Source organism: Biomphalaria glabrata, chromosome 17, assembly GCF_947242115.1.
Source record: "Biomphalaria glabrata chromosome 17, xgBioGlab47.1, whole genome shotgun sequence".
In the NCBI taxonomy this organism is placed as follows: domain Eukaryota; kingdom Metazoa; phylum Mollusca; class Gastropoda; family Planorbidae; genus Biomphalaria; species Biomphalaria glabrata.
Window position 1 is genome coordinate 3,966,440 of NC_074727.1, and position 14,605 is coordinate 3,981,044.

At 34.2% G+C, this 14,605-nt stretch overlaps 1 protein-coding gene and 1 long non-coding RNA gene across 2 annotated transcripts; both read left to right on the top strand.

Moving 5' to 3' along the window:
• Positions 1 to 1,843: 1,843 nt before the first annotated feature.
• LOC106076406 (failed axon connections homolog) lies at positions 1,844 to 9,158 on the top strand. The gene is made up of 7 exons (XM_056016165.1): positions 1,844 to 1,990; positions 3,703 to 3,830; positions 6,056 to 6,188; positions 6,582 to 6,778; positions 6,904 to 7,100; positions 7,285 to 7,410; positions 7,587 to 9,158. Exons 2-7 carry the CDS (start codon positions 3,730 to 3,732, stop codon positions 7,679 to 7,681), a joined length of 849 nt encoding a protein of 282 aa, XP_055872140.1. The 5' UTR covers positions 1,844 to 1,990; positions 3,703 to 3,729; the 3' UTR covers positions 7,682 to 9,158.
• Positions 9,159 to 12,085: 2,927 nt separating this feature from the next.
• LOC106076341 (uncharacterized) lies at positions 12,086 to 13,961 on the top strand. The gene is made up of 2 exons (XR_001219362.2): positions 12,086 to 12,929; positions 12,970 to 13,961. It is a non-coding gene; the product is annotated as an uncharacterized LOC106076341 (long non-coding RNA).
• The last annotated feature ends 644 nt before the right edge of the window (positions 13,962 to 14,605 follow it).

A 14,605-nucleotide genomic window follows, 5' to 3' on the forward strand; every position in this document is an offset into this window, starting at 1 on the left:
TTCTACGACTGAATGATAAATAGAGAGAATCATGTTTTTTTTCCCCCTATCGTTGCTGAACTACACGTGATTCTGCGACTATTCAATGGACCTCATTCGCCAATCGTAAACAAACAAGATTTAGTCACGTGATTCTCTATCTCTTCTATACAACTTACGATCTAATTTTTAATACATTATGGCTATCACGAGACAGTTTTTTTTCGTTGTTTTATCAATATTACCACGTGACTAAATGTTTGTTAACGATTGGTGAATGAGGTCCATTTTTTTTAAATCTGTTCTTGTTACAAAGATTCTATTAACTCTCTCCGTGCTGGCTGTCTGGATTCTTTTACACGTTTTGTCTCCCATCACTCATTTTCGGATCCAGTTGAAAATGTTGTCGATTGCTCATTGTCGATGACAACACATGAACGATTCTTTAAAAATTACCAATCATTAATAAATGTGTGGTAATTAATTTTTTTTTAAATATAAAAAGGAAATAAGTTGTGCACTATTTAGAGATATAGCAGATAATGTGCAGTTCTTCCCCTTATATACGTTTTTAACTTTTTTTTTTGCTTGTTGCTTCTGAAACTGACTCAACACGGTGTCATACAAGAGTCATGTTAGAGTGTATGTATGATATATATATATATATATTCAAATGAACTATATACAAAACAAAGTCTCATGTCTGTGCACCCAAGTAAAGACTGGGATTTAGGATTCTTAAGATGTACCTGAGCCCATCCAGTTTTAATGGGCAGCCTACCTGGCGTGTGCCGGCAAGTTGACACCCTTTTTTTAAACCAGAGAAACAGATGAGCTTTACATCTTGTGCCCAATAGATCGCGAGATCTGGAATTGGAATTTTACTTATTTTGGGGGGGGGGGGGGTGACGACTTCCTAATTTGAATGAACCACAAAACATGAAAGTAACAAACTCGACTAGCTTTCTTGTCTATGAATACAGCACTTTATTTCCTCTCTAGTTTCTACCTCACAACCTACACCAACAGGCCTAGCCGCTCTACTGAGCTTCTGCATTCCTGACTTCTCGCTACCCCGCTAGGCTGACCCATTCAACCGCTGGACAGGTACAGAACAGGGGCGTAGCTTAAGGGTGACACTCATGCTCTGCTACATACACACACACACACACACACACACACCAAGATCCTTTCACAACAGGAGGGTATTTCTTATCCTATAAATTGCAGACGTCCCTTCATTGAAAAAGAAAATTATATCGTAGGCGTATCAATCTTAATTAGAGACATAAATTCTACTCAGTCATTGGTTTTCCTGGCTGATTCAGGCAACCCATTCTAAGCTCTAATTATTTTACATAAGAAGGCGTACCTGTAAGAATTTGTCCTACCATATGGAATAGGAAATGTGCCTTGACCTTTGTGTCTTTCTTGAGTATTTTAATAGTATTTCTAAGGAACATAACTAAAAGAAAAAAGAGAAGGAATAGCCACTTTGTCGTGACATTGTCCACTGGATATCATCAACATTGTTGAAAATAATCTGACACAATCATTAACGTCAAAAATTTAAATATTAGTGATACGATAATTTAAAAAAAACAAAACAATATTGACTCAGTATAGTTCTGTCTGGGGCATAAACTAGACTTCTAGATCTATGTCTTGAAAAAAAAAAAAGGTTTGGCCAAAAGAAATTCTAATGAGTGGTATCTTCTGAGATGGAAATGAATTTCTTTTGTCACGGGTAGAGAGTCAAAAGTGAACCCCATTTAAACATGAAAAGAATGCACACAAAAATTCCTGTGGTTTTTGTAGGCCAAAGTCTTGCCGTGTTTTAAAATAGCTAAACGAACCCACGTCAAGCCGAGTCGTGTTATATAAAGACTCGTCAAACCACGAGGAGGAGGAGATTACTTCGTGCAGTCGAGACGAATCACTGGAGTAGAATCTGTAACATTTCGTCAGGAAATTTAGAACTTTCTTACTCATTTGTAACAGCACCCCAAAGGTAGGAGCATAAATTGATGTGAATTTACCATCTTAATACGCTTGTATTGGATCTAGATACTGAAGCAATAAAAATGATCACACATCAGGGACGGTTTTTAGGTTTGTGGAGGACCCTACACCTTTTCGAAAGCTGTATTTAAGATTCACTTAAAGACTTGTATCTAAAAGCACGGTATATTTAGTTCTCGTAAAGTTAATATCACTTTTCTTATAAAAAATATTTAATATGTATTGTATATTTTTTTTAGTATTCTGGAGGGTAATGCACTGTCGTTAATCCTTAGCCTTAGCAGTAGGGTATTGACTTATTCCGAGCCATGCTACAAGCATACACTTCTTAAGACATTCTTGCCAGCCGTAACAATACGAAAAAAAAAGTTTATGACCCGTCTAAATTCTGATATATTTCCCTTTAGTGGAGGCGCCTTTGAGGGCCTTTCTTGTGAGACCCCCAGGGCTGTAGCCCCGCTTCCTCCGCATTAAATCCGACCTTGTTTATAATACTTCGTTGATTTTAGAAATGTACATCAACAAAGTTTATTTAGATTACCTTAATAGACTTGTTAGTTGATATATGTAAAAATAGTACCCCTTTTATTTTCCCTCGTTAGACCGCCTGCTTTCTATTTCGTACAACGCAGAATCTTAATATGTGATTCTAATGGCTACTTTTATATCGCCTCGATGCTGCACTTACAAAATAGTTTTGTTGGATCAGGTCTAACAAGTTAGTGGCGGTTTAAATTAGGGGAGAAAAACTTTTAATACAGATGTAATATTGCGACCATAATTAGCAGTGATAATTGCCTGCAGCAGAAACTTTTCATTTTGTTTTGCTTTGAAAGTATTCTTACTCAATCTGTCCTGCATGTTTTGGTGAATTCATCACCCTGTTTGTGGTATATTTCAATAGAATGTACTTTTATGGAAAGGGGGAAAACATTGCATAAAAATATATTGTTGCCCTCCAGTTTTTTCACCCTTAATTGTTCCTCACTAGCGCATTTTCTATCAAGTCAATAAGAAAACATTTTCAGTGCGTTCGGCTTTTCTATTGTCATGTTTCTCACATAGATCTATATCCGTATTGACTAGGAATAGGGTTAAAAAAAAACACCTCTTGTGTCAATAGACTAGAAAGATTATAGATGTAGAGATAAACAATTTTAAACTCTGCATGAATGCGTCTATGTACTTTATTATTTTATCCAACCCTAATCAACACAAGCGTATGTTTGTGAAAGGTTGCCATAGAGCTAGACAAGTTGGAATAAAAAGTTTGAGTTGATGAAAAACGAACTATTTGAATAAAGTGAAATTTGGCCTTCACTGGCATAGAGGAAGTAGCTGGCAGCAGATGGCCCGTGAAAGAGACAGTTGTAAAGCTTTCACAAAGGCTGCGGGACAAACATTTGAGACTCAAACGAAAAACAATTAACGAAGACAGGCGCAGAAGACGGAAAGAAAACTTAGACTGCCAGCGGACAACGGCTTTGTCTGCACGAGATGCGGGAAAATATGCAGCTCGAAACTGGGTCTGCATAGTCATGTCAATCACTGCACGCATCCTTAATCTTTGGAATCGAAGTCATTGTCATTATTATTAAAGATGAGTTTCCATTAGAGTAAGGGAAGCTATGTCAAGTAACTTTGCTGAACGCATTTATCCCCCTTCATTCTAAATGTGAAATTGTGTTTTCTTTTCAACAGACACTCATTACAAATTAATTTTCAATCATGTTGGAGCTCACCACATTTCAGTTGTTGTCATTATCAACCGTTGTCATAGCGATGGTCGCTGCAATATGGCGACGAGGAAAACCTAAACCAATAAGCAGGTAACTATTTAAAACTTAGTTTAAAACATTCAGTTGTAAAACGAAATTGTTTCTTTTCAAGAAAAGGATAACTTTCAAAATAACTTGTTAAACGTGTAGGAACTGATAGTCTGTAAGTGCAAAAGGGTCCATGAATGTCAAGGACAGTTAATAGTTCAATACAACCGATCGTCTGCGTCTTCATTTCACACTGTGGGTAGAAGTCTCAAGGGGTCAGATAGAGGTCGTGATTTGGCGAAAAAAGTTGCTAAAATGAATGACCTAACGAGAAGGGATTCAGATACATTTATTTTCAGGATTAGGATGCATGTTTTTTCTAGATAATAGCAGTACATCAACTGTATAGCCTAATAGTCGCCAAGTCTATTTCGCCCTGTCCGCTGCGCCGTAGCTAGAAATTCACAAATATTCGTATTTCCGGAGATTAATTGCTCTGGTTAAAAACATATTTAATAGCAATAGAACCGGTAAAGGAGTGAAGAGCGGCCACTCGAGTTTCAATAGAACTGATCTTTTTTTTTTTTAATTTTCTTGGCTTTGTCAAAATTAAAAAGCTTAGATAGCAGGTCCATATCTGGAAGACTTGACGGCGTAGTTCAAAGTTGGCAGAAACAATGTAACTATGGTAACAGTGCAAGGCGAGAGAACGCGTGAAAACGAAAATATGGGACACAATGAACATTCCAATCCTTCGCTGACTTACTGAAAGTAGTGTAGAAATGACAGAGGTCGTCTACGTTCTGAATTGCCAACGTCTGGTTTCTAGATAAATGTCATTTTTTTTTATAATTGCTTAGTTACTGGACGTATGTTTCACTTTGTTTACCTAAAAGATCCTTAGATACGCGTATCTCTATTTAGAGAAACGACGTGCCAAATAGATTTAAAATTCACGCTGAACAATAATGGCCATTATAGTTTTTCAACACGAAAACCAATTCCTTTAACTCTTTCTCTCCTAACTGACGATACCAGCGTTGATTCCACCAGAATGTGGTAAATAATTACGGAGAGAAAGAGTTAACAAGTTTCATCAGGTTCCTGGATATCAAAGACATGGTTCAAATTTCACGATTTACTTATCCGTGTGAATAACTGGCAACATGAACTGCTTATAGCCAATATAGCCTCAAAGTCTTTTCCCACAACTCCTTCTTTGAAATGCACCACATTGAGAATACGAGTAAATTACGAGCGCTGTTAGATGTCCTCTTTGCAAATACTAAAAAAACAAACTAGCCTTGTTTTCTTTTTCTCCTTCCATCTATTATAGTCATTTGAAGAAGTTTAAGGAACAAATTGATGGCCTAGATCTATTTTTAATTTTGACCCCATGAAATTACACACGTAGGCCAGGATAATTACTGTTTTGAATTCTGGCCAGATTTTCCCAAGATGATTGATTACTGGGATTAGGCTATCGAATGTGCACCAGATTTAAGAATATTTTTTAAATAGATCATTTGAAAATTTGCACTAATAGGAGTAAGGATATTCCATTTCCTAAAATAGACACCGTTCCGACCACAGCCAACGATCAGGTATTCACCTGTCAACTGCATTCGTAATTAACATTTAATTAGATCTACAACGCAAAATAGTCAATATAGAATGACGATCAGTTTTTTTATGTTGCTTATGGAAACGTCTAAAGTACTAAAGAAGACCCGCTTTTTTTAAAATCTAGATCTAGACATTAGAATACAATACGATTGTGTATCTATTTAAGCCCCATCTACTTGCACGACAAGTTTATAAGTCTTTAATTACCTATATTATCTAGGAACACGCATAGGACGTAATCAATTTTTTTTTAAATGTCTGTATTTTATAAAAGATATTGTTATTGTGAGTCCATCTTTTGCGATGAAAGATGAGAGACCAATCTCATTTTCTTCGCAAACGAAGCAATGCTTTAAGTCGCATTTAAAAGCCAAAAAATGATGTGGCCCAAGTCAGCTTAATTTCAATTAGGCCTAATGCTGAGATTTTTTGCAAGTCTTTTTGCCGTTGGTCTATATAACTCAGCACTCATTTTCGTGGAAAGGTAAAGGCGGAATAGACAGTCTTATAACGTTGTAACAAGTGAATTACATAGATCCAGAATGTGCATATCATGGTTGGCTACATTTTCTATAAATGCTATCTAAGTGAAAGTTATTTATATATACATATATATATATTTTAAAACAGACCTTTATAAATATTCATGTTGTTTTTTTTAGTTATCTTACACCTGACGCACCAAGAGACACTGTCATTCTACACCAGTATGGAGCTTCACCCATGGTTCCAAGCATTTCACCTTTTGTCATGAAACTGGAAACTTATCTAAGAGCAGCTAAAATACCATACATGGTAAGTAAATGTTCAAATGTTTGAACTAGCATGGTTTATCTGCTTGCTACTTATCAATTTACTAGCTGCTTATCCCATTTCTGAGGCCCACTTTCTAAGGTGTATCCCCCACTTGATAAGGCTTATGATGCACTTGATAAGGCTTATGATGCACTTGATAAGGCTAATCATGCACTTGATAAGGCTAATCATGCACTTGATAAGGCTTATGCACTTGATAAGGCTTATCATGCACTTGATAAGGCTTATCATGCACTTGATAAGGCTTATCATGCTGATCCACTTAGCCCCCTTTCCTTTTTTCTTACCTTTATGACATTTTTTTTTGTGTATTTCACTTTACATGCTAAAATCTTTAACACAAATTTAAATTTTATATTTCTATATTTACAGAATAAATTCAGTCGAAAACCTGGGCCAAAAGGTAAACTGCCATGGATTCAATACAACGATAAAGTTATTCCAGACAGCCAATTCTGTATCGAATTTCTGAATGCTGAAATGAAAGTAGACTTGAATAAAAATCTTGCAGCTGAAGAGTTGGCTATTGGACACTTAGTACGACGAACTGTCGAGGAATCTCTTTACTGGTAATTATCAATATAATTGTTGGCCTATAAAGTCTTTTAGTTGTAAATTAGTTATTGGTCCTAATAAATGTTTTTTTTTTAACTAAGCCAAAATACATTCACAATATTATAATTTGCTGTTTCAGGATTCTTTTGATGTTTCGATTAGTCTTTGAAGCTCATGGAACTATTTATCAGAAATTAGGTCTCCCAAGAGCTGTTATTTGGTATTTGCGAAGTTCAGCTAAAGGCAGACTCTACTCACAGGGCATTGGCCGTCACAATGAAGAGGAAGTGACTAAGATGATGGAAGATGATTTAAGAGCACTGTCAACTATCTTAGGTAATTATTTCCACATGTTGAAAATCACTCTTTGGGGATCAATCTTTGCATGTGGTAAATTAATAGATTAGTATCCAAGACAATTTAAGGGCAGTACTGTTGTTTAAGGGTTATGGGTGTTAAAGTGTAACATTTTTCATCAGACAACTGACTTAATATATTTATAAACTTGCTTATTTTACAGGCCAGAGAAAATTTCTATTTGGCAATGAAATTGAAAATGTGACCGAATTTGACTGTGCCTTGTTTGGACAACTCTGCCAGATGGTGTGGCAGATGCCAGGTTGCAATGTTGAAGATGTTATTGCTGGTGAGTACAATTTAAAAAGTAATTACATCATGTCTTTGAAGTATAATTATTTTTATTCTTTATAAAGTTTAAATATTTAATTGTTCTCCCAATTTTTGTTCTTACAAGTTTTGATGTTTGTTCTCTTATCGGTAGTGTAGGCTTTAACGTTTAATTTAATTTTATATTTCCAACAGAAAAATATCCAAATCTTGTGCAGCACTGTGAGAGAATGAAAGCTGCTTTTTGGCCAGATTGGGATCAGAGGCTGCTTGCACCAAAGATAGTTTAATTCCACTGTGTAACCCGTTTACATTATCCTACACCTAGTCTCAGTGAAACAAAGATTTTGTTAGAATTTGGCTTTAATTTACATTCAGCATTGAATTTGGCTGATTGAAACAAAAATAATTTACTCATGTGCTAAAGTGAATTTGGCATACAAACATTATTCACTTGAATTCAGTTGACAGGCATTAAGTGAACTGATTAAATGATTTGGCTGTAAATAATTTTGCAGAGACATGGTCTCATTATTTATTTATTTTCAATTTTGATTTCTTAAACATGTTGAAATGCAACATTGTTATATTTTTGTTATATTTATTGTCAATATTGTTGTATTGATAAAGTCATTTTTTTTAATTTACAAGTAGCATGTGTGTTGCACATGTTTTCTTAAGATTGTGTACCATAATGTAAATAGTTGCATTTATTGTTCAGCTATTTTATTTATACACCAGTTCCATTTTGTTACTAACCAGGAAGTTGTGAAACCTTGAAGTTGTGAAATCTTTCATAATTTTGTGTTGGTTTTGTTTTCCGTTATGTTCTTATGTTGAGCCTGCATTGTTTAACAGTAACATATTATCTAGCCTAGTCTACAAGTCAAGTATCATTTATTGTGCTGGTCACAGTATTCCCTTATCCTCTGGCCCAAGCGAGGTCTAAAACATAATACATTTTATGACCTATAACTTGTCAAAACCAGAGTTATATAATAGAAGTGCTTATTATGAAACAAGTTCTTTTTAAATGTTATTTTATCTGAATGTATATTTCCACATCTAACAGTGTCTGTTATTCCCGTTTGAAATAAGTTGCAACATTATATGCAAAGATTCAAACATTACAAACCATTTAAATATATTTGACTTATGGTGATAAAAGAGGTGGTCACTTGTTGCCAAAGTTACAATTACCTACAGACAGACCCTCTGCCAATGTAAATTAAATAATGGCAAGATAAACTGTTATTTGAAATCTTTATTTATAATGATCAAAAATACTCATTTTGTTTTGCCTCTTAGTTGTGTATGTATTTATTATTGAACGCAAGTTCTAACGGTGCTATATTGTTTGAATTTTTCTTTCACCATTTGTGATCCAGTTGTGCCCTGTGACATTTATTTATTTCATGAATCTATTCACATGACTTCATAATTGTACCATTGATTTATTCCGAAACATGAAGGTAACTTCTAAAACACCTTGTACATTAACATGTTAACTATTTTGTATTAGTTGTGACCTTCATTGAAGAGAAAATGAATTCTAAATCGGCTAAAATAATGTTTCTACCATTTGTCTGTAAATTTGGGATTTATCTGAAAAATTTTAAAATGCACGAGATTAACATGACAGAAGCCAATTGTGCTCTATATCAGGTCTTAAAATTTACTCTGGTTTTGATGGTAGACTTTGTGAATTGTGTAAATCTAAATTGACATTTACACTTTGTGAAATTATTAAAGGTTAAAAAAATATCACTTTTTTTTTGTTTTCATTTTGTTCTGTGTTGTATTCTCTTAAACATATATACATGAGCTGTCAAAATTTTTGGGAAAATTGTTAGAGATGTTTTAGAGATCCGTGTCCATCCAGTTTTCCTGACCATTTCCAATGAAAATGTTAGAGATGTTTTAGAGATCCATGTCCATCCAGTTTTCCTGACCATTTCCAATGAAATTGTTAGCAGAAAAGAGAAATTGTAAGAAAAAAAAACACACTTAAAACACAAAGCTTGTATGGAGAGCAGAAAGCAAGGTTTCAATAGCTGCCACGTATCTTAATATAGCTTGATTTCTCCTTTTTTCTATATATAGTTTAATTAATTGATAATTGTTTTGATTTGTGAGTTATCATTGAAAATGATAAATGTGCATAAGTTCAAATCTGACAAAGAATCCACCCTGACAGATGAAGATAATGAGCTCATAAAAATGTAGCCGTTTTTCTTTAAAAGTGTACATTATTCCATAAACCTTTTAACTTGTGTAATTTTTAAATTCATAGACCAGGAAGAGACATTAGCACTGAAGTAAAATATTTAGAAAAACACATTATTAATAGCTTCACCCATATTACATAGAGGAATGGATTGAGAAGCAGGACATGATTTAAAAAAAACAAAAAAAAACTAAACTGACAGGAACAGCATCTAGGCTGAGTCGTTGGGGAAAAGGTAAATCAGTTGGGACTTAGGTGACCGGTCAACATGACCAATACAGTGGACTTTTAGTGACTGGCCAACATAGCAGTGGACTAGTATACTATGAATGCTTGCATACTTAAGTAGCATAAAACAATGGGAAACAGAATAGTTCAAAATGCCTTTAGGAAAACTATTGCTTTCAATGCTTGAGTGTCTCCATTCCATTTCTTTCAATGTTTTTTTTTGAAAGAGTTTCCCTTGCAATCTATAGGGTAGATGATGTAAAAGTCATATGTTTTTGTGGCCCATGGTTAACAAGGGTGTCATGTGGCCAGCACAACGACTAACCGCCTTTACTTTTTCCCCAACTAACATCAGGAACCTATTAGAGCTGGCTGGACTCGTAGGCGCCCTACTGATCCTGAAATTAAAAATCCCAGTCTTCACAAGGATTCGAGTCTGGGACCCTTGGTTCAGAAGCTGAGCGCTTTACCTCTCAGCCACTTCTGAAGAAGAAGGGCATCAATAGCTGGATATCTTAGGCACTTAGATCAATGATGCAGAAGAGTTTGAGGAAAGTCCTAGTCTGTCAAACATATGTGTTGAGCAATGAAACATGGTCAGCTTACACTTGGCAAGAAAAGAAAGTTCTGAGATGAATGATCAAAACCTACAAACTAATTCCTACAATGGCTTGTGCCAGTTGTACTCAATGGTTCACTGAAAGAATGACAAAAACATACAAGATATAATACAGAACACTATGTGTTTTAAACATTGTACACCATTTTTATTGATCCTTTTTTGTTATAGTTGGCAACAAATGTTGTTACACAGAAATATGTACAGTTGGCATTTTCCCCCCTTATTTCAAACAACCAGAAAAAAACTCTTGCATGGTATTGTAATGCTAAAACATTAAGATTGTATTGTCCAGTTCTGCCACATTCACTCTTAAAATTATAATAAATGCATCTGAAACTGTTCACTAGCTTCAAATTATATACTAACAACTAACTAAATGTCTGTGAACTAATTTCTTTTTCTCACACTAGTAATACAATAATTATTAGACAAACATAGCCCACAGCAGAACAAGTGAAAATCTATTAACACCTAATTCATTTTCTAAAGAAGCAACCAAAAAAAAAAAAAGACAAAATCTCAGAAACATGTATAAACATTCTGTATTGCAACCTTTTAAGACCAATATTTGGATCAGTTCAAAAACTCAGCAGATCAGAAGACACAAAAACACATCCACTCATTAATCTAAACATTTCTAACCTTTTCATGCGTAAAAACAAATTTTGAAAGTAATATGATTATAACTCAAAACAAAGATGATTTGGTAAACTAACAGTTTCCAAAGAACCAAAATGGTAAAAAAATTTACAGTGGGTAAAAGAAACCCTGTCAATCAAAGGATTGGTCCAAATAGGTCTTGATTCGGGTATTTAGTGTAATCTGACTCCTACATTGCCCATTATTTGACCCACTGCACCAATTCACAAAGCCTATCTTCACAAGAGAATCTGCCTAGCACCATTACTCTAAATCCAGGAATTTAATAGCAAGGGTATATCACTATAATGAGCAATGACTTCTTACTTCTTTGTTGATAAGATAAGATAAATGCTAAAATTTATTTTGTTTCCATAATTTCTGTTTTCCGCTAACAGACATTTGAACAAAATTGATATGTGGTTAAAAACTTGAATATGAAATGCAATGTGTAAACAGGAAAAAGAAAAAAACAGCATAAAAAAGGGACATAATCACAATAAGGGGCTTGTTGTCAAGTCTGAAGAGTACAATATTTCACATGGCTACACAGACACAGCGCCCAGTGTCATATCCTTTCCCTGGATTTTAAAAGCTGCTATAGCCTTTAAACATCCACTACAGAGAAGGAGATATTAAAAGCTTTAGAATAACTGGTGTGTTGGATGGTAATTGAAAAGTGACATCATTAACTCTTTCTCTCCCGACTGACGATACCAACGTTGATTCCCCCAAAATGTGGTAAATAATTACGGAGAGAAAGAGTTAAGCCTACTTGTTGATTTACACTCAATAAATATCAATACTTTTGACAGCTCAATTAAAATGTGGTCATGCATATTCAAAAATAATTATAATACACATTTTCTTTCAGTTTCATGTGAAGGCTTTATGATCCTTCAGTTTTTTTTACCAGTTAAAAAGAAAGTAAACAACTTGTTCATTCTGATTAATCTCTGGTATCAACCAGCTAGGAAACAAACCAACATAGAAGCACATAACTCATTATTGGAACAAAATCAAGCTATTTATAGTATTTGTCATACTGCTAGTAGTTTGACAGGGCTACTAGTATTAACTCTGAATATATTGCAGTTATAAAACAAAAAAAAAAGCAAGTAGAACAAACAATTTTCTAACTATTTTGCAAGATCATCATTGAGATTGGATTAACAACCACAAGTAACATTTCCATATTGTTGAAAAGTTAAAAGTATTGTGACAGTTATTGTATTTCTATGGCTTTAATACGTAAGCTATGTATGTTTTCAAACTTTCCTTTAGCAATATGATTGACATGACATTTTCAATAAAAGTACAAATGCATGGTCGCTTTAAACTTTTTATTCTGTTTCCCTCTAGCTACTCTATTTTAACAAACTTGGTTGGTATCATTACATGTGACAGTCAGAGGAAAGTATAAGCTACTGTTTTTATTTTATTTTAAAGCATTCTGAAAAATTGGTAAGATTCAGATCAAGTGAATTTGCATTTTTAAGACAATTGGTTATTCATGAGAAAGTTTGAACCCCTTTTTTTGTGTGGCTAGACTGACTTGGTCAAAAAGCCTCACAAATAACCTGCTACAAGGAATATACAAGTGACAAGTATAAGTCACATTAAAATAAATGAAGAACTTTGTAGATATAGAAGAAACACTGTAATACATTTCTGGCTCAGTTGAAAATTAACAATTTATTAACTTGATGCAATACAGAAGAGGCCAAGGACCATCAGATGTGAAACAAGATGCCAATAGAAAAACAAACAAAAAGGTTTTAAAAAAAATTAAACTTTTTCAAATATACTTGATATAGTTCAGGTTTTGTTGAGAAGCACTGTAACTAAATTAAATAGTTCAGGTTTTGTTGAGAAGCATTGTAACTAAATTAAGTTCAGATTTTCAAAAACTCAACAGACAAACATGTATGCAGTGACTTTATACTTTGCCAGAGACATGTCAATTAAAATGACGAGACTGTACCTAAACTCATACAAAGCAAGAGATCCTAAACAATCAATGAATTCACTTTTAATCATTTAACAGACGCAGAAGACAAAACTTACTGCTAGCAGCGATTGCTCTAATATACATCATTGCCTTAATCATTAGTTACAATATTTAGCGTTGTTTTGCAAATAAAAGATTCAAAATGACAAGGGTATTACACATTCCAGAACAGCTTAAATAGAAATTTTACTGACCAATCTGTCAAACTAAATCTAAATGGAATTGATTTTAATCACAATAGCTAGCAGATAAACAACTAAATTTGAAAAAAAAAAAGTATCCAATGAATCTCTTTCAAATGATGGTCATTACTACATTATTCAAAACAGGTCAAAGGTGAGACTTGTCTCTCTTCACCAGTCACTCAAACTTAAAAAACATGCACATGTAGGTTTGGAATGTGCACCATAAAATGAAGCCGTTACAAATGGTACTGTTTTATTAGAAAAATAATTCTGATGAACATTGATTTTTTACTGACATTGTACTTGCAGTACCTACGACTTTCAGAGACTTTTTGTTTTTTTGCTGTAGCCAACAGGGAAGGACACGGAAAAAAAAACTTACTGACTCAATCAACTCAATAAAACAAACCAACAACTAAGCAAGATCAAAGTGAACAAACAGTTTTATTACCACAGCCACATCATCTAAGTATATATATACATATTTGGGAGTCTTTAGACATGTAGAAACACTAGTACTAAATGGCAGCACCCCTTTCATCAACATCTGACTTACAAGAAATGATCCAGCCACATTGATCCTCACACCACCTCGTCATTGCTCATGTCTACAAGGAGAGAGTCAATGACCCACTCTAAAATCTTTTCAACATCTAAAGTACAACATAATGAAACTTGCACAAAAACTGGGCAAACTGAAGTCTGTCAATATGTCATGAAGACCCATGCAAGTGTATTTAAAAAAAATAAAGGATTTCCAGCTGAGTGTTTTGCAGAATTTAAAAATTGATGTTACAGATATTAAATCGGAAAGCCTGGTTGGTTTTCATTTTCATCTGTCTGTTATCTATTTGGAGTTATATTTGTTGACACAAAATGTAAAACACGCAAAACTCCTTAACATATTTTTCAGGTTAATTACTAGCTTTTTTTATATTTTGGGGGAAAAAAAAAAGGGGGGGGGGGGATCAACATTTGTTTCTATGGAGGATTATTTCTATGGATGTTTTATAGTTTGTTCCCACCATGCCTTTACTGAGCTTCAAGATGTAGCTGATTTTGATCTTCTAAACCAGCCACACTCCAAACACTTAGCCTGGCTTCAAAGAGTACCTGAGTCATTTAGGGAACTGTGCAACATATGTCAAAGACAATGCAAAATAAATAGGCTAGGTATTGACAGCCAAGTAACAGATTTTCTGTACTACTGAACAAAACTATTACCAGACTCTTGCCACACAAACTACATAGCACCTATATTTACACACTTGCATACACAAATTAAATAATAACATTTACCAA

Excerpts from the sequence above, each read along its gene's own strand:
- LOC106076406 (XM_056016165.1), top strand. The coding sequence starts at position 3,730 with ATGTTGGAGCTCACCACATTTCAGTTGTTGTCATTATCAACCGTTGTC. Across the intron at positions 6,779-6,903 it reads GTCGAGGAATCTCTTTACTG|GATTCTTTTGATGTTTCGAT; the intron begins GTAATTATCAAT and ends TTGCTGTTTCAG. Across the intron at positions 7,101-7,284 it reads AGCACTGTCAACTATCTTAG|GCCAGAGAAAATTTCTATTT; the intron begins GTAATTATTTCC and ends CTTATTTTACAG.